Below are 18,567 nucleotides of genomic sequence, written 5' to 3'. Positions count from 1 at the left end.
GAACTATAATACATTAGATTTGAGAGTTGTACTGTATGCGGCAGTAGTGCTACACCCTGTAAAGGAAGGACAGGACAATATAGGACAGGACAAGGATTGGAGGGGAAGCATGCAGGACAGGTAGTGGACCCGGCTGTACAACTTAATAGTGGTGGGAGTGGCTATATAAATTCTAAACATCTTTAGAATCAGAGTGCCAAAAGAGGGGATACCCAGGAAGTTCACATAGTTATGCGTTATTTAAGCGCAATGAGTGACTGGCCCCACACCGAGCAAATAAGTCCAACAGGTGAGTATCTGCGGACACATGCAAGTGGATTGACACCATCTCGCATGCACAATAACATTCAGAAGTGTCCTGTAATTGCTGTGCCTCCACGACGGGGGGCCCTACCCCACACAGCCGAGAGGCGGGGTTGGGCCCAGGAGCCCACTCGAGAGCGGCCCGGTGGACGGGACACCACCCACACTGAAGGACCCACCGGCCCCACCGGCCCCACTGAGGCGCTCCAAAAGCGACCACCCGGCGCAGACTGCAGAGGCCCAAAATCAAACCCCAGGCAAACGCCACTTACACCCCCCACGCTGCCCCCCCCCCCCCAACCCCCAGAAGAGTGAGACAGCCACAGTCCCCGCCAATGTAGCCTGTTCCTGCCCATCCACTTGGACGATAAGGAGGGCCACACAACAGGGGAACGATAAGGGGGGCAGCCCGTGAGGATGGGGGAGAAGGTAGGGCTGCTGGGCACTGCTGCCCCGGAGCCAAAACCTTGCCGACCCAAATCCCACCGCTCCCCAGAAATCAGTGTAGTGCATTAAAAAAAACGGGTACGAGTGTTTGTAATGCATTGAAAGACCTGCAGGGGGCAGGCAGGGCAGCGGAGCAAAGCATCTAGACATGGAACCAGCACCGACGTACTGAATCCCGGTCAGATGCCGGCATCCCCCCGAGAAATCCTGAGTATTTGTGTGATCCCAGATGTGCGGCTGGACAACCACAGGGAGAGAGGACCGTCACACCCAAAGCTATTATTTCTAACATAATGATTGCAAGAGGGATATTTTAATGGGTTTATTGAACAAAATATTTTACAGTATCTTGGATATACATATGTACACATCTTGTATTGTATTGTATAACACTATTAAAGCCTGCCAGCATTGTAGATAAACACTGTTCCGAAGGATGTTCCAAGAAAATATTAATACATCATTGACTTCAAAACACATTATACAAATATGAATATAGAAAGCACAAAAAAATAAGATATTTTCTGTGAAAAGTACTCACTCTCACGACAGAAAATGTCTTTAAAAACCAAAACAAAAAAACAACTTGTTTTGAAGTTGCAGCATTCAGGTCATAAAAATACCTGGAATTTCCTTTTTTTTTTTTTTTTTTTTTGGTGTATGGTTTATGTTCCTCCGCATGGAAATCTTACACAAAAGACTTATTTTAGAACAAATAAAGAAGTGGCTCGGCCACCGGATCTTCTGATGTCATCTCCATCTCTCAGATAATATACACATCAGACTTCTCCCCAAGTAGCCAATAGGTTCTCATTTTACCTTTGCCCTGAAACACACAAATCAATAAGTTGATCAATAGAAGAAAAGAAGGGAAGGGGCAGGGGGGGAGGATAAGGTTATATACTCAGCTTGCTTTCCTGGGCATCGGAGATCACATTTCACCCATAATAGCAACATAATTTCTCCAAAAACTAAGTCTGATGAAAGTTTTTTTTCCTCTTCAGTTTGTCATGCTGTACTACGTTAATAATATACAAAACTGGAATAGTAATGAGTAATAACTGTATAACTATGGGTAAATATGAAGGCTATAAACTGCTTACTTTCATTTCAACATCTCCTCGCAACTGTAGATCAAAGTAGCCGAACTCATCCAGCACTTCTTTGGTAGCTGAGGATACGTGGATCTTCAAAGCTGTAAAACACACATTGTCATTTCCCCACCCCCACAGAACTCCGCTTACAACAAGTCTTTATTATAAAATTGCCAGTTGGCCGTTTCTGTCCAAGACTTCAGAAGAAACTTTAAAAAGATTGAAAGGTCACGCTCGGTCTTGTCTTACACGTGTAGCTAAAATGCTAACACGTCTGTATTATTCTGAGCAGTTGATGCACATTGTAAATATTTGAGACGTGGATCTTGACGGTGGCTTCAGGCTGCAGTTTATCGCTGGCTAAGGGCCCCTACACTTTAAGTGCTATCAATTATTTACCAGCAGAGGCAGAACACAGGAAGCGACTTAGCAGTTAATCAATATGTCCAATGACTTGCTCCAGTGATATCCCACCACACTTTCAGAACATGAGTTCCTGCAGGTTAAGAATAGAACCATCAGAATAAAAGGCTTGTATGTCTTCTATTACAAATAATTACTGAGGGATGATGGGGCGAAATTTGACTCCACCTCATGGTTTGCGAAGCAAAAACATTCACATTGCAAAACGCTCTGTTCTATTACGCCCTACAAACTAAAGAAACTCGTGTTCATCGGAGGATACCATTTTTTAAAATTTTTTATTATTATCTTAGAAACTAAGACTGGCACTTTGACGTCAGAGGTTCATTTGTTGCGTGACCAAGTTCACAACTCAAATTTACTCGTATAGCAAATCAGTTTTCCCTACTGGAACGAATTGAAAGACATTAATCCGTTCCAGCCCTCCAAAAAACACCACCATTTTTTGTTGAATATTTTTTATTAGAGAAAAATACCACTGTATTTTACAATATAAATATAAAAAACATTACTGTAAAACATAATAAAAGTGAATGTAAAACAATAAACTTATTTTATAAAGTGTAATCAAATTTGCGGTTTAAAAAAACAAAACAAAAAATGTTTGTCATACTGTATACATTAAAGCTGTCTGTATGACCTGACAGTTCAATATTATTAAAATGATCCTCTCTGGCCCCATTTTATGTCTCTAATTTAATTGTAATAAGTTTTGTACAACTGGTCACGGCACAACAAGAATAGCCAATCAGAGACTGTAGAGACAGGACGCGTGACTGAATAGTGTGTCAATCATTTGACCTCATACAACATGCACACGCAGCCTCGTGGGGACACACTGCAGCCTCTTTCAAAGGAGACTATTATACTTTCTTGGCCATATTATTTAACTTTGGTTGCCAACAAAAGTTTAAAAAAAAAAGGAATTGGAAAGCTCTCGAGACAAATAAAGGGTAAACATATAGAATGGTAGTGTCCTATATGCAGACGGCTGCATATGGCTGGGCTTGGAAAACCGCAGCTTACGTCAACATTCACACAGGGTAAGGTCTTCCCCATCAGGTAAGTTGATCAACGCTTTTATATTTTTAATTGATTGTACATTCCAAAAACCTACATCAAACCAGTGACATTTCATGATCAGCAATACTTCATCATGAATAAGGCATGCTAGCAATGTACAGTAGCTGCCTTGGCATGCCGCCCTACACGTGTGTTAGTAAGCTCAGGGTGTTTCTTTGGGCAGAGACGCGTGGGGGCGGGGAGTGAATTGAATCATATGAAACAAAATGCTAGCCAATTAGGAAGCGACTGACCTGAAGCTCATGCTGTGGCCGGACATAAACGGACTGTTTGTGCTGAGTGTTTGCATAATGTGTTTCACAAGTTATTTACCACAGAAAAAATGACAAGGAGAAGAGTTTGCAACCGCAATGTAGTTACCAGAAAAACTAAGTTTCTCCAGCTTCTTTTGTTTTTTTCTTTTACTACTACTCGTCTTTGGATTTTCCTGCAGCCTGGGTAAAAAAATCGTCTGGTGTAAGCTTATCAAAACACCAGTCAATCTGAGACACACATTACACTCAGACAGACATCTGTGCTAGAAAGTAGATGGATAGATTGACAGTTGATAAATTTGGTGCTTTGAGTATAGTTCTCTCGTACTGGCCACTGGACATTCAGAAATCTCTGAGCATTTGAAAAATAGAGTTGTTGTTCTCCACAAATATGGACTCAGCCATGAAAAGATTAGTAACACCTTGAAATAAGTGGAAGGAGGTAGTGCAATGTGTCGAACCACCACCAGCTCTGTAATGTCATCATGGAGGAGTGGAAGACGATTCCAGTAATGATCTGAGCACCTCTAGAGATTCCATACCCAGGAAGGATTAAGGGCCAGATTTTCTATTTATTTTTTTTTTATATAAAGGTGCTCACACAAATTACTGACACCTTGGCCACAAATTGGACATGTTCACTGTGAGGTGCACTCACTTGTGTTGCCAGCTTTTTAGACAGTAATGGCTTGCTGTTATTTTGAGAGGTGAGTAAGAAGTATATGTATACTGCTATACAAGCTGTACGCTGACTGCTGTAACATATATCCATGTTTCATTCTATAGTGTGCTATAGCATTATTCCTTGAGAAGATAAAATAAAAGTGTTGCTGAAATGTGGGGCCTATAGCACATTTTTGTGCGATGCTGTATTTTCAGTTTTCAAAAATGGGTCTCAAAGTGGGAGTTGACTAAAATGACAACATTAGCAAAAACGTTAAAGGCTTTGTTCTGATAAGTAGGAAGACAGTCATTAATACTACAATTCGATGTTGAGCTTTGGTCTTTGCACAAGTTACTGATGATAAGAAACATACCAAATGGAAAGACTAAACCAAAAAGAACCTATATAGTTGCTTACTAAAACAAGTTCAGTAATATAAGTCATTTAAGAAACAATATTCCACAGCAAAGGGACAGCAAGTAGAAAGAAAAAACTAGCCGGCATAGATTTTCACCAGTAGCTGTGTATCGCGTTAAAAAGCCAGACGTGTGAAGACCCTTGAGGGGGTCCAAGAAAAACAAACAATAACAAAGGAATGTGACACTCACCCTCTCCATTCGACTCCATCCGGGATGCCGTGTTGACGGTATCTCCAAACAAACAGTATCTGGGCATTTTCAAACCAACCACTCCAGCACAGACTGGACCTAAAAAAAATGTATTATCATATATTGTAGTTATGTATTTAGATAGATTAGATTGATTAAGTAGATAGCTAGCTAGATAGATAGATAGATAGCTAGCTAGCTAGCTAGCTAGCTCGATAGATAGATAGATAGATAGATAGATAGATAGATAGATAGATAGATAGATAGATAGATAGATAGATAGATAGATAGATAGATAGATAGATAGATAGATAGATAAAAATTGGTTTGGATCCCACTGTCAGTTGGGACAGGCTCTAGCTCGCTTGATGTCCCTTGCAGGAGAAATGGATGGATGTTAGGCGATACATCACCCAACCTCCCAAGAGAGCATGTTTTTTTTTTTTTTAAAGAAGTTACATCATTGTGGGTGAACTGAAATAGCAGTGAGAAGGCTTTAAAATTCTGGTTATGCTAAGTACAGTCCAACGCTCACTGGTTTCTTGCTACGTGTCAGGTGTGAGTCAAAATCGAAGCTGGGTCATCGGCTAATAGTCCAGCGACTCATAAATAATTAGCAAATTGCATCAGGCTAAATGTTGCAGATAAACATTACTATAATTCCTAATAATTATATACTCACTAAACATATGCACCACGGCAAGGCATGCACAAACATGCACAAAAAAACGGGTTTATCCAACAGCGAACATGCTGTGATTTGAGGTGAAGGACTGCATTCTCTTTGGCAAACCATTCACCCATATGCGCGCCCATGTTTAGTCTCACCTGTGTGGATACCTATCCTGAGTCTCAGCTGGTCATTGGGTCTATGTCGGATCTTGAACGTTTTCACTTGCTCTAACAATGCCAGTGACATCCCGGCGATCTCTCTGGCATGGAGTTTTCCGTTCCGTACCGGCAGCCCTGACACCACCATATAGGCATCACCAATTGTCTCCACCTGAGGGATGAATGGGACGCGACTCATTTCGTGATCTTGTATTGAGTCATATTTACATCTCAGCAGTGTGACTCAGACTTACTTTGTAAACATCAAAGTTATCAATGATGGCGTCAAAACAGGTGTACAAGTCGTTGAGTAATGTGACCACCTAAAGAGGTACAGAGCAGTTTGTGAATATTGATGATGTTGGTTTTATGTGTTTTCGGTCTTCCTGTGGGTCAAGTACTTAGCTCCACATACTGTATATACAGTACAAACAACCATTCACTCGTACATTCATGTATCATATGGGCAATTTAGTCTTCAATAAACCTAACATGTATTTTGTGTGTTGCGGGAGAAAAGCCAAAGTACCCAAAGAAAATCCACACAAGTATGGGGAGAACATGTAAACGCCACACGGGAAGACCTGAGCTGATATTTGAACCCAGGACCTATTGACTGTGAGGTAGATGTGCTAACCACTGTGCTGCCCATCATTCAAGATTATCAACATTTTTATGACTAGCAGTTACAGTATACTTTTAAGGATGTACATGTTTTAGGGAGAACTGATTGATGACATCTTACAAAGTTATCAAATGAACTGTAATATTAAAAAAAATAATAATAATAATTAAAAGATTTTCTCCTGATCTGACCTGACCAGTGGATTGGGTATCTTACCATACATACAACATATATCCTGCTCAAGATCATCGGAAAAGCCTATCCAGACTGACTGTAGTGGGGTGCAACCTGTATTGATCACCAGTCAGTCACAAGACTGACAAATACAGACAACCATTTACACAGGGTAATTTAGAGTCTTCAATTAACCTAACCCCCATGTTTTTGGACAATGGGTGGAGTACCCGGAGAAAAAATACGCAAGCACGGGGAGAATATCAAGAGCAAATTCCACACAGAAAGGTCTTAACATTCTCGAGCTAGTCGAAACTCAACCTCCTTTCTTGCCATTAGAAATGTTTATCTGTTTAAGCTTTGCCAGGGTTACATACTTCCTGAGTGCTCTGGTATCCTAAGAAGACAGCAGTTGTAAGTAACCTACTCTTGCAGCTTTTCATACAGCCTCATAATGCACTGTGTATCACAGAAATACAGCCGCACAACTTAAATGACAGTAACTAAGGTAATTCCTTGAGGATGACGTCATAAGTTTGTCTTTTTTCCCCAAATGGGGTTTTGAGTTTTTCTTAGCCCGATTGGGGGTTTTAGATTAGGGGATTCTGTTAATCATTGCCAACTGTTGGCCCGTGAAGCCCTATGAGACACTTTTGTGATTAAGGGCTACACAAATAAACTTGGCTTGATTTGACTTGAAATTCAAATGGTTTGGTAAATGTTGAAGGAAGTCAGAGACAAATGAGTACCTGAAGCGGTGTACTTTCTGCTGACATGGACGTGAAGCCCACAATGTCACTGAAGTAAATGGTGACGCTGTCGAAGGCTTCCGCCTGTACGGTCTCCCCTCGTTTGAGCTGCTCTGCTACTGAACTGCGTGCACAGAAACACATGAGTTCAAAACTTCAATAAAATAGTCGGCCAATAAGCATCTAGCAGTGATGATGCTGTTCGTTTGTTGCTGTTTCATGGGTAAGTGTAAGTTAAAGTCTGTTTGACTTTTAAAACAGAATGGCTGCTAGGTTTAAATGCCAGTTTATCTTTGCTAATTGTGGTCATGTTTCTCTCAAACAAAACAAAAGGCTGTGCGAGAGGACACTAATGTGAAACAAATGGCGGGGAAAGTAATATCTGTCCTTTCTTTCAGGCTCATCTCTTGCTGACGAGGTGCCTTTGTACGAGGGAGCATTTTTCAGACGGAAAATGGGTAGAAGAATGTCTGAGAAAGATGGGATTTCCTTGTGATGTGTTTCCCAGGCTCCTCAGCCCACTATCTGGTCTTTTCCTCACCTTCATTAGTAGGTCGCCTGTCAGCCCTTTCTGTTCCCTTTCATCTACAGTGAGAGTGTGCGACGGGGTAAAGAATAAATGTGGTGTTGAGGAGGATAACGGTCTTTAATTAATACAGGGATTTACCGCAGTTGACTGCCCGTTGAGTACCACTGAAAAGATTGACACGATTTGCAGAGTTCATACTGGAGTGACCTTGATTTACACTATAGGCTCTATTTTCGTGATCAGGGCAAATCCAGAGCTGTGCATGGAGTGACTGCGAAGAGGCAGGCTGTACCCGGTTTTGGTCATTTTGTGGACCGGTGTATCCCAGTGCAGTTAAAAATGGGACATCTACGCTGCTCTGGGTTCTCAACAGAATACATCGTTTATGTTGTGTTTTTAACTTTACAGTGCTCAGATACTACCTGCTCCTTATATTTTGTATCAATAAAGGACAAAGGGTGATAACATTGACACAAATAAGGTTACTTTGCTACCAATCATTAATAGCTGTGAGAAACAAATACTAGACTTGCATATTACACAATTAAACGTATACATACAATGTGAATAATAACTGTGAAAACATGTAGCAATATTTGTAATGCTAAGTCTTTATAGTAACCCTTGTTTGTCTTGTGTTTTTCCTGTCCTAAAAAAACCTGAATTGAAAATATCAGTGTTTTAGACTTAATGCGCAATGGCACTTTCTGCAGTTTTCCCCTTCATCACTTAAATATCATAAGTTAGTCGACCAAAGACCCATTTCCCCCCCCACTTTCCATCCCTCGGATGCTGCTTTGAATAAACAGGTCCGAGGACATGAAACATTTATCTTGCCTGATAAATATCCAAGACCTGCATTTTGGGTAATTGTGCATGCCTGATGTTGCTGATAAGCAGTGCAAAACAGTGATATGTATATGGGTCACATTTAGGTAAATATAAATGGGTAGTCAAAGCAAATCATTATATAAGCAATAAATTGGAATTTGGCAGGCATTATGTCGTACAGTTTAAATCCAACCTTGCTGGGGAAAGACAGGAGTCTGTGCGAGTGTTTTCTTTACTTCTTACTGTGGTAAAATTTGATAGAGAAGATTTTCTGCTTTCCTTTTCTCCTCCAGGTAGGCTTGCGTTCGCTCCTCCACCAGATTCTCCAGATTATTAGCGTACTGCTCCATCCTGGACAACAGGTTGTTAAGAATACTGGTGCTGCCTTCCCTGTGGAAAACAACCCCCATCGATCACAATTAGACAACCGTGGCCAGTTTGGCGTACGAAACAGAAAGATGTACAGATTGGACTTTTGACCCCTACGATATCAAGCATCTCGGATCAAAACCTTGCATCTCATCATTATAGGCATTGTGCAACTCCCGACAGAGGTGAGATGGGGGGAGCTACTGTCATGATCCTTCATCTTTTCCATAATAGCAAAGTATGGGCTTTATTTAAACCAATATGAGAATACAGTACTGCACTTTGGATACTCTTATCAAAGACCATCCATCCATCCATTTTCTGAGCCGCTTCTCCTCACTAGGGTCTGGAGCCTATCCCAGCTGTCATCGGGCAGGAGGCGGGGTACACCCTGAACTGGTTGCCAGCCAATCGCAGGGCACATACAAACAAACAACCATTCGCACTCACAGTCATGCCTACGGGCAATTTAGAGTCTCCAATTAATGCATGTTTTTTTTGGGCTGTGGGAGGAAACCGGAGTGCCCGGAGAAAACATGTAAACTCCACACAGGCGGGGCCGGGGATTGAACCCGGGTCCTCAGAACTGTGAGGCTGACGCTCTAACCAGTCGGCCACCGTGCCGCCTTATCAAAGACCATTTGTGATTAATATTGCAGTGACAATCTAATTTTTTATTTTTTTTTATTTGTGTCTTTTACACAAACACAAAGCCATGCTGCATGACATTTGTCATGATTATAGCAGTTCCCATATTTCTGTGATTATGTAGTGTATGTATTGCGTAATGTGACTTCCCAAGAGATGTCTGTATTCATACGCATGCACGCATGCGCACAGACACACAAGCACACACACGCACGCAAATACATGACAAGCACACACTCACAAGAGAGTACATAGCCAGGAATTTACTCCAACGAAAAAAGATTGTGAGTCACTTGCACCACATTGGTGGTTTAAAGTATCAATGCCTGGCTTCCTGCCATGTTTCTTCTGTGCCACACATCCTACAAACACCCACATGTCGTTTAGGTTTAAAGAACAACAAATCTGAGACATGCAGCACACCAAGGACTAACAGCACGCGGAGTGCAATCACACTGTTTAGTCTATATTTGGTCATCATTCATCTGAACTTGGAGAACACTGAAAAGTGTAAACATCCTCCTTGCCATAATGTAATCATTCCAGCAACTGCAAATGTTTTTTTTATTAATTGTATTCTTATCAAAACATATGCTTAAAATGTATTTAAAGAATTAGGCCAAGAAGTGTCAATTAATTATTGCGGTAATGTCACAGTACGGCACGGTGGCCGACTGGTTAGAACGTCAGCCTCACAGTTCTGAGGACCCGGGCCTGTGTGGAGTTTCCATGTTCTCCCCGTGCCTGCGTGGGTTTTCTCCGGGCACTCCGGTTTCCTCCCACATCCCAAAAACATGAATTAATTAATTGGAGACTCTAAATTGCCTGTAGGTGTGAATGTGAGTGCGAATGATTTGCTTGTATGTGCCCTGCGATTGGCTGGCAACCAGCCAATCAGGGTGGACCCCGCCTCCTGCCCGATGACAGCTGGGATAGGCTCCAGCACGCCCACGACCCTAGTGAGGAGAAGCGGCTCAGAAAATGGATGGATGGATGGATGTCACAGTATTTAGAGAGCACTTAAAAAAGAAAGAAAGAAAAAGTTTTTGGTTTCCAGAAACAAAGAGTTGCTGTTCATTTGTTTCGATGTAAATTTTAGGGGCTGTTTATTTCAAATAAATGAGTTACTTCTCAGAAATGTGCTTAGTTATCATTTAAAAGTCACTGAACGATAAACTGTCTTTCAACGAGGACTGTTTGGCATCTTGTCAAGTTACACTTTAGTTTCACAAATAAAATGATTTGGCATATCAACAAAACCTTTGGTATCAACAGTGAACGTTTGTGTCCATTTCTGAGAACTGACTGAAATCACCTCTTTTGGGTTATGTTTGAACATCTAACCTGACAAATATTTAATGATATTAGCTGATATATGTATGTCAGGTCCCGAGATAAAGAAGGCGTCTGCTGGTCTCAGAATGTTGTGTTGAGGTTTATCTGGTACATTTTTAAAGTATGACGTTTTACAACCAATATTTGTTTTTGTAATCTGTTTAGTGTGGACCTCATACTCCCTCGGTACATCTTACTGAAACAGGCACATATAAAATCTGAGGTTCCAATTTTGCCTATAAGGGGACGGTACAGATCTTTGGTCTATACAGTAAATTAATGTCACTCTTATTTACCCACACAAGATTTAGATCATTTCTGGAAAACATCAGGCCCAGTCACAGTGTTTAATGTGTATTATTAAGCAGTTGTAGATTCAGTTGCAGATAGGACAAAATAAGCATCAAGCGCAGTAAACTGCAGTTTGATGGCGACTGCCTGAGCGCTTTCTTGTTTACAAAGTGGTTAAACATACTTGTTGTAGTATAGAGCAGGCAGTATACACACAGTTGGATTTGCACAGCGAGAGGTCAGCTTTTCGTGGCGAGTTTCAACTCTGTACGGGTTAAACAAACCATTTAGTGCTGAACAGTCCTCCTGTTACTGTGCCCTTCAAGCTCAAGCTCATGAGCAGGCCAACTATAACAGCGCATCCATCACGTCACGTCAACGACATACATCTACTTCATCAAAATAACCAGCAAACAGTGCATTAACGTGCTGGCCTGCGTAATGAAGGGCTTCATGCATGGACTGCATGCCACTGTCAAGATCATCCTTGAATGATTCAGAGGTTATCAATCAAACAGAGCTCTCTACTCCAGGCCACTCCAAATGGAAAGCTATGCATCACTAAGATGATCCTGCATTTCACTCGTAGAGCCAGTAGAGGAGAGGTCATACACAAATTAGTGCAAAAACAAAACAAAACACACCAACACCTTTGTACAATTTCCTCAAATGGGAAGAGACCAGTACAGCAACTTCATTTGGGACATGAACCAAACTAATGTGAACACAATAAAGTAGAAAGAGCGATCTTGTACGTTGGGTGTAGCAGACCAATCAGCAAGTTGAACAACCGATTCTATCTTTTTCTACTGCAGATCACAATGCATTCATTATCCAGCCAACCATTTTCTGAGCCGTGTCTCCTCACTAGGGTCGCGGGCATGCTGGAGCCTATCTCAGCTATCATCGGGCAGGAGGCGGGGTACACCCTGAACTGGTTGCCAGCCAATCGCAGGGAAGATACAAACAAACAACCATTCACACTCACATTCACACCTGTGGGCAATTTAGAGTTGTCAATTAACCTACCATGCATGTCTTTGGGATGTGGGAGGAAACCGGACTGCCCGGAGAAAACCCACCCAGGTACGGGGAGAACACGCAAACTCCACACAGGCGGGGCCAGGTATTGAACCCCGGCCCTCAGAACTGTGAGGCAGACGCTCTAACCAGTCGTCCACCGTGCCGCCCTAGATACGTTTTATTGATATTAAATTACTTCTTTGGTAAATGGCTCCTAGTCTGTGTTAATCATAATGAACCACTAAGAATGTTTGGAATGTCAACACTCTCACTCTCAGAACGGCAGCTGCTGGTTGGAAAGCAGACCAACAACCTCTAACAGCATTAAGTGCATGTGCAAGCTAGCCAGTGTTGACTGAGGCCTTTAAACTATGGCTGGCAACAAGGAGCCAGGCGATGGAATAACGTGATTAGGAAAAGGAATCTGATCATTTCTACTGATCTCTCTTATTGATTAGATGTCAAGTCTTACTGTATGATGTAACATCATTGATTTGTGTTGTCCATGTGAATTGCCTTAAAAAGACAGCATTCTATATCCTATATACAAAGAGTTCAAATGCAAACACGCACAACTTCATTTTGTTTGTAAATTGAGGAAAATTTGTATTTTTTAAATTTATTTCAGGTCTCATGTTAAATTTATTATTTTTTATTTAGGGTATTCCAAGTTAATATGTACTGTATTAAGCAATTATGAGGCTTTTATTGAAAAAAGGTCTTTCAAAGAAGTCTTTGATATAATTTATTCACAAATCCAGACAAGTCTAAGACAATAATTTAGTTCACTGTATTGTACTCTATAAAACCATAAAGCAATAACACAATACATTAAAATGTAAAGAAATAAACAGTTTTTCCTACTCATTTTTTTCACTTCACTTTTGCTAAAATCTTTTACTGTTTTCACCACACGTTTTGCACTTTCACTTGCTTCACCATCATGATCAGAAATTATTTTAACGCTATTGGCTGGCGCTATAGCCTAAATCGACTCCTTCAGCTTCAGTATAGTACATATTGTCGAAGGACTATGCTCGTACTGCTTCGCGAAGTTGAGTACGCAGGATACAACCCGCTCATGTTTTTCTAAGATTTCAAGCTGTAATTCAAAGCACATCATCCGCTTCATCTTCTTACCATTCACTTTCTTAGGACTTATGGTAAGGAAAAAGAAATGCGAGAAAATGTGAGCACAAAACGCAACAGATACATGTACTTTCATTGTGAAGGGTGGTGACTGTTTAGTCATTAGGTTTGGTTTTGATAAGCTTCAAGAAAGAAGTCACCGCAAGCTTGTAAACGGTGGCCCTTGAAGAGATTGGATGTTCATTAAAAGACAAGCAAACATTTGCATTAAGTACTTTTTCAAGCATGTTTTAGTCCTGCAAAATGGCACAGCACTTGCCAAGATAGCAATATGTAGCAGTGTGTGAACTACTAGTTGAATGGATTAGTCAGTAATGGATGGGAAATATTTTTATATAACATTTTGACAGTGTGTGTCCTTTTCCAAAGTGCTTTTATCAGCCCATTCCGAGATGCATTTGTGAACCAAGATTTTGACAATCTGCTTTGTCAGGGTTGATCTTTCTGGCAGATTTTGCTGCTCGGGAGGAACAATAACATCTTGGCTCATTGCACAAAAAAATATCCATATGACTGCTTTTTTTTCCCTGTAGAAAAGGACTTTAAAAGAATACACCTATTGAGATTATGAGGGCAGGCATAAGAGTAAGTCATCTGAAATTAATCGTAATTGTTTTAAGAATGTAATTTAACCAAAACCAAAATCCAAGGTGTCTTACTTATTGAGTTTGGCCATGTAGATCTTGATGTGGCCAAAATCTGGTCTCTCCGCAGGGTCCTCGGCCCAGCAGCCCTCCATCAGGATGGTAAGCTCCTCTGAGTGACATCTAGTGTCTGTTGTTGGCCGAAAGTAAGGCTTCTGGCCGTTTCTGACCTTCTGCACAATCTCTGAGGTGGAGAAGTAAACTTTTTTACTGTGCGCTTGCAATTGCAGTTGAGTCAAATGAAAAAAGAAAAAAAAAAAAAAAGCTTGATTTCAGTACCTGACGAAACATTGCACTTAAAAACTTATCACCACTCCATCTTTTTTTGTGTTTTAGTTTTTGGAAAAACATTAGTTCTTTCCAATAAATGGTGTTTTAAGATTCTGCTGTATTTTCCAACCATTTTATCAGACCTTGGAACAGGTGCAGGCTCTTTCCGCATGTTAATGGCTTAGTGGCTCTTGTACATTCACCACTGAGCATGATTGTTCAGAAACACCGAACAAACATCATCCTGTGATGAAAACCCCTCAAGGGGATTTTAAAAATCCATAGTGGTTGTGTAAAGGCATTCAATTTTTTTGTTTCCCATTGAGGCGTTGACAACCAACAGTTGGCTATGGTTTTAAGTGGAATACAAATATAATACAGAACCATTGTATCTTTTTGAAGAAAACTACAGTAAATGTACTTTGAAAGATACATACTAGAATAACATTGCATTAATGTCTAAGTGCTATGCTGTTCAGAACTGTGGTAAGTGCCCAAACCCTTTTTTTTTTTTTCAGTTTGCATAAAAGGCAGCAGCTCTACTTGTAATATATACCAGATGAGCAATTTTTTTTCGACAAGACTTAGTACTAGTCCTTTTTTGAAATCGTGTTACCGAATCACCTTTAACACAACCAGCTCCCAGCTCCATTGCTGAAAAGGAGCTTCAGGGTGAGACAGCAAGACAGGTCTCTACTGGCTGTTCCTGATGCCTCAAAACGAAAAGGTGGTCGAGATTTTGTGGTCATGGGCCCCTCAGCCCTGGAATGCCCTGCCTGAGGCTCTGAAAATCTCCTTTCAAAATATCTGAACACTTTCTAGCTGCATTTTTAACATGAATCATTCAGTGTTTGTTCATTGTTAGTGTCAAACTGAGCTGCTAACTGCAGTATTGTTTAACTATATTATACTGTACTTTTGATTTCTGAATTCTATTCAGAATGACCTCCATGCAGGTACAATTATATATATATATAAGCATGTTGGAGCTTTGTTCTGGAGGGAAAAAAAAAAAAAAAAAAAAAAAAACATTTATCAATACAGTGCATGTATTTCTTTTAACTCTACTGAGCAAGATGTCACACCATTATACTTGACCACAACTTCTGTCCAGACAGAAACAGAGGGGTTCGTGGGGGATTCATAAATAATTTGTTTCTCAATAAGGATGAAAAAAAAAATACACTAGTAAAAAAAAAAGTATTTGAAACGGAATTATTTCAGAGCTACAGCGAGAGTTTGTTCACACCACACAGCGACTCTGGACTGACTTGGCCCACTTGCATTGAGGTACGGTGGCTCTAACAGGTCAGAAATGCTCAAGAGTGATCTGATTTAAGAGATTCCTGCTTTAGGTCCAAGTTAGTGTCTAAATAACTTCACTTAGCCTGGGGACATGCAAATTACTGCTGCATTGCTGCCAGCGTTTGTACAAATGCACAACACAAAACACGCTTAGCTATAGCAACATTGCCCCTTTCCTTATATGTCGATATAAAGTATATCTGAAGGAGCATTGATTCGCTGTCGTTTTAAAACAATGAGGAAAAATGATGGCAAATCCAAAAAGATTGCCTTAGGTCTAGACCTCTGTATTTAGGCTTTTAAACACCAGAAATGAGGGGTAAATGTCCACCAAAAAAAATAAAATCTCAATCTTAACAAAGCTTTAGCTGCACCAAAACCTGATAGGTTCACCTTCCACCATTCCAAGTATCGTAGAAATCCGTCTGAGAAAACAAACTTTTGGCAGAAGTAAGTGCAATAATCACATAGTTCTCATTATCTACAATTTTGGTATTTAATATATCAAGTTGGAAAGTGTTTTTAGGGTATTTTGTTGCTACATCTGCCTTCAACATCTGGTGAACGTGTTCTGTGTTTTCACATGGCCATGATCAAGTGCTCGGACCTTACAAAGGCAGACACAACTTAATGAATTTCCCCTTATGCAAATCTGTGTTTCTGGTCTATCAAGCTTTACCGCAAATATACTTTTCTTGAACTTTTCTTGTATTTATTTCAACATTTTCGGCTTGAAAACAATGCATTTAGCCAATTCAAGTGAACAATAGGATATAGTTGAGTTTACCTTTGGGGCTGAGGTCCATGCCTTCCACATAGAAAGGTCCATTCCTTAAAGCTATTTCCTGCAGGATGATGCCAAAACTGTACACATCACCCTTTTGTGTCCCCTGAGGAGGATGATGGTCATATATGAGCAGCTCAGGAGCTGTCCACAGCTTTTCTAAAAAGTGCGGGTCAGTCAAAAATGAGGAAAGAATATTGGAAATACTGATCTGCGCAAAGGCAACTCACTCGCATACAAAGCATGAGAGTCATCATTTTCACAGGATGAGCGAAAGCTGGCCAATCCATAATCTGTGATTTTCAACACAAATCGGCTGTCCACCACACAATTAGATGACTTCAGATTTCCATGGCAGCCAAAATAGCTGTTGTGGAGATAGTTCATGCCCTGGAGAGCAGAGGAGAATTCATGCATGCATCAAGGCAATCGAACTTTCCCCCTCAACATGAGGACACATACAGTAACTCCGGACATATGGAAACAACAAGCGTTGACAAGCGAATGTATGTTTTGAAAAGAGGCCAGGTTTCAAGGATATCCCTGTCTCAGGGGAATTTCTGTGAAATTACTGTTAATTCCTCTGGGAGGGGGGCAGTGGAGATGGACTCATGTTCAATATTTTGTGGAAACAGTTGAGTCAGTTTGTGGAAACATCCCTCAAAGCTTCAGCAGTGTTTGCTCTCTGAAGGGCTCTGCTATCTGTATGGAGCAATTCAGTTGAAACACTTCATTATGCATGCGGTTCAATATTGAACCCTTCCAAGAGTCTGATCTTGTGACAAAGAGCGTCTGTGTTCTATAGAGGTTTGAAATGATCTTTTAAAGTCAATCCATGATTAGATTTGATGAAACTGGAAGGAAATCTGCACCATTTAGAATGAGGTTTTCTCTCCCACACCATGCTGTGCGACGGTAATATTTACTGTATGCTGTGTTGTGCCAATTCACACTGTCTGACACACAATCCATTTGAAACCATGGCAACAACCTACTGTAGGTTGTCTCCATGTTTCTGTGAGGCTCACAAACGATCTTTCCTTTGCACTTGAAAATGCCTTTGTGACTTCACCCCTCCCACATTGTACCTTCACTATGTCATTGATCAGTGAGTAGCGGAACATCCAGTCCAGGTTGATGCTCTCATTCTCCAGAATGTCCTGCAACGCATACACATAAGCTCATCATTAGCAGAAAGCAGAAAAAAAGTTGAGTCAAAGTTTTTTCAGCTTCTCTTCAGCTTTAGACTGCTTCAAAGTAGATTTTTGGGGGTTTGATTAAGAAAACACCTTTAGGCAAGACCCCTCACATTCTTTTATATGCTCAGGGCCCCGCATTGCCAACCCACAAGATGGTAATGAACCAGGCAGTTCGTCACATCATAACAGTTGCTCCTATTGACAGAGAAATCCCTTTATGTAGTATGTGAGTGATCAAGCCCACAGTTCGGTTCCATATCAGTCCCTGGCTCGTCCGTTTTAATAAGCTGCTGAAAGAGAGGGGAAAGGCCAAGAATAAGATGTCTTAAAACATCTTGTACTGCATTTCTCCAAGACAAAGACACAAATGGCTCTCTTTTCATAGACAGCGCAACTGCGGCAGAGCGTAAAAAGCGGTGTATCGATCTTCGTGCAAGCACAAGGCTCGCTGCGCGTTTGCCAATTTGCATCAAGCTGGCTGTTTCGGCACAGCGAAGATGTGCCCTTGGAGATGCGCCTGGGGGCATGACAATTAAGTGGCAGAAAGTCATTCTGAACTTGCGCCTGCTGAGAGGACATCTAACTTTTGACTCAGCTGGACTAATGCGATTTGGATGAATTTAATCCTGGCATATGCATGCAGACAGATACACGAGCTCAGCGGACGTGTGGTGGATGTCAGACATTTTCCATTCATAAATATGTGTATAGTGGGCATCAAACCCTCTGAATCGTTGAAGAAATCAATTAATTGAACATATTATTATGATTATTATCATCATCATTATGTATGTTGCCGGCACGATGGACGACTGGTTAGCACATCTACTTCACAGTTCTGGGGAGCGGTTCTGGGTCTACCCCGCCTCCCGCCCGAAGATAGCTGGGATGGGCTCCAGCTATCTTCGGCCATATAAACGCACACTTTGACTTCC

At 41.0% G+C, this 18,567-nt stretch overlaps 1 protein-coding gene across 1 annotated transcript in view; it reads right to left on the bottom strand.

Moving 5' to 3' along the window:
• Positions 1–1,073: 1,073 nt before the first annotated feature.
• Positions 1,074–18,567, bottom strand: part of npr2 (natriuretic peptide receptor 2) — a 70,705-nt gene continuing 53,211 nt past the window's right edge. The window contains 11 exon segments of the mRNA XM_061698185.1: positions 1,074–1,576; positions 1,854–1,945; positions 4,877–4,975; positions 5,705–5,879; positions 5,962–6,030; positions 7,256–7,379; positions 8,859–9,005; positions 14,090–14,258; positions 16,437–16,592; positions 16,664–16,823; positions 17,522–17,593. Of these exon segments, the coding sequence (XP_061554169.1) occupies positions 1,514–1,576; positions 1,854–1,945; positions 4,877–4,975; positions 5,705–5,879; positions 5,962–6,030; positions 7,256–7,379; positions 8,859–9,005; positions 14,090–14,258; positions 16,437–16,592; positions 16,664–16,823; positions 17,522–17,593 (1,326 nt within the window). The 3' untranslated portion in view covers positions 1,074–1,513.

This window comes from Phycodurus eques, chromosome 15 (assembly GCF_024500275.1).
Source record: "Phycodurus eques isolate BA_2022a chromosome 15, UOR_Pequ_1.1, whole genome shotgun sequence".
NCBI classification, from domain to species: domain Eukaryota; kingdom Metazoa; phylum Chordata; class Actinopteri; order Syngnathiformes; family Syngnathidae; genus Phycodurus; species Phycodurus eques.
Note: the sequence above shows the minus strand (reverse complement) of the source record. Positions and strands in the feature narration are given on the sequence as shown.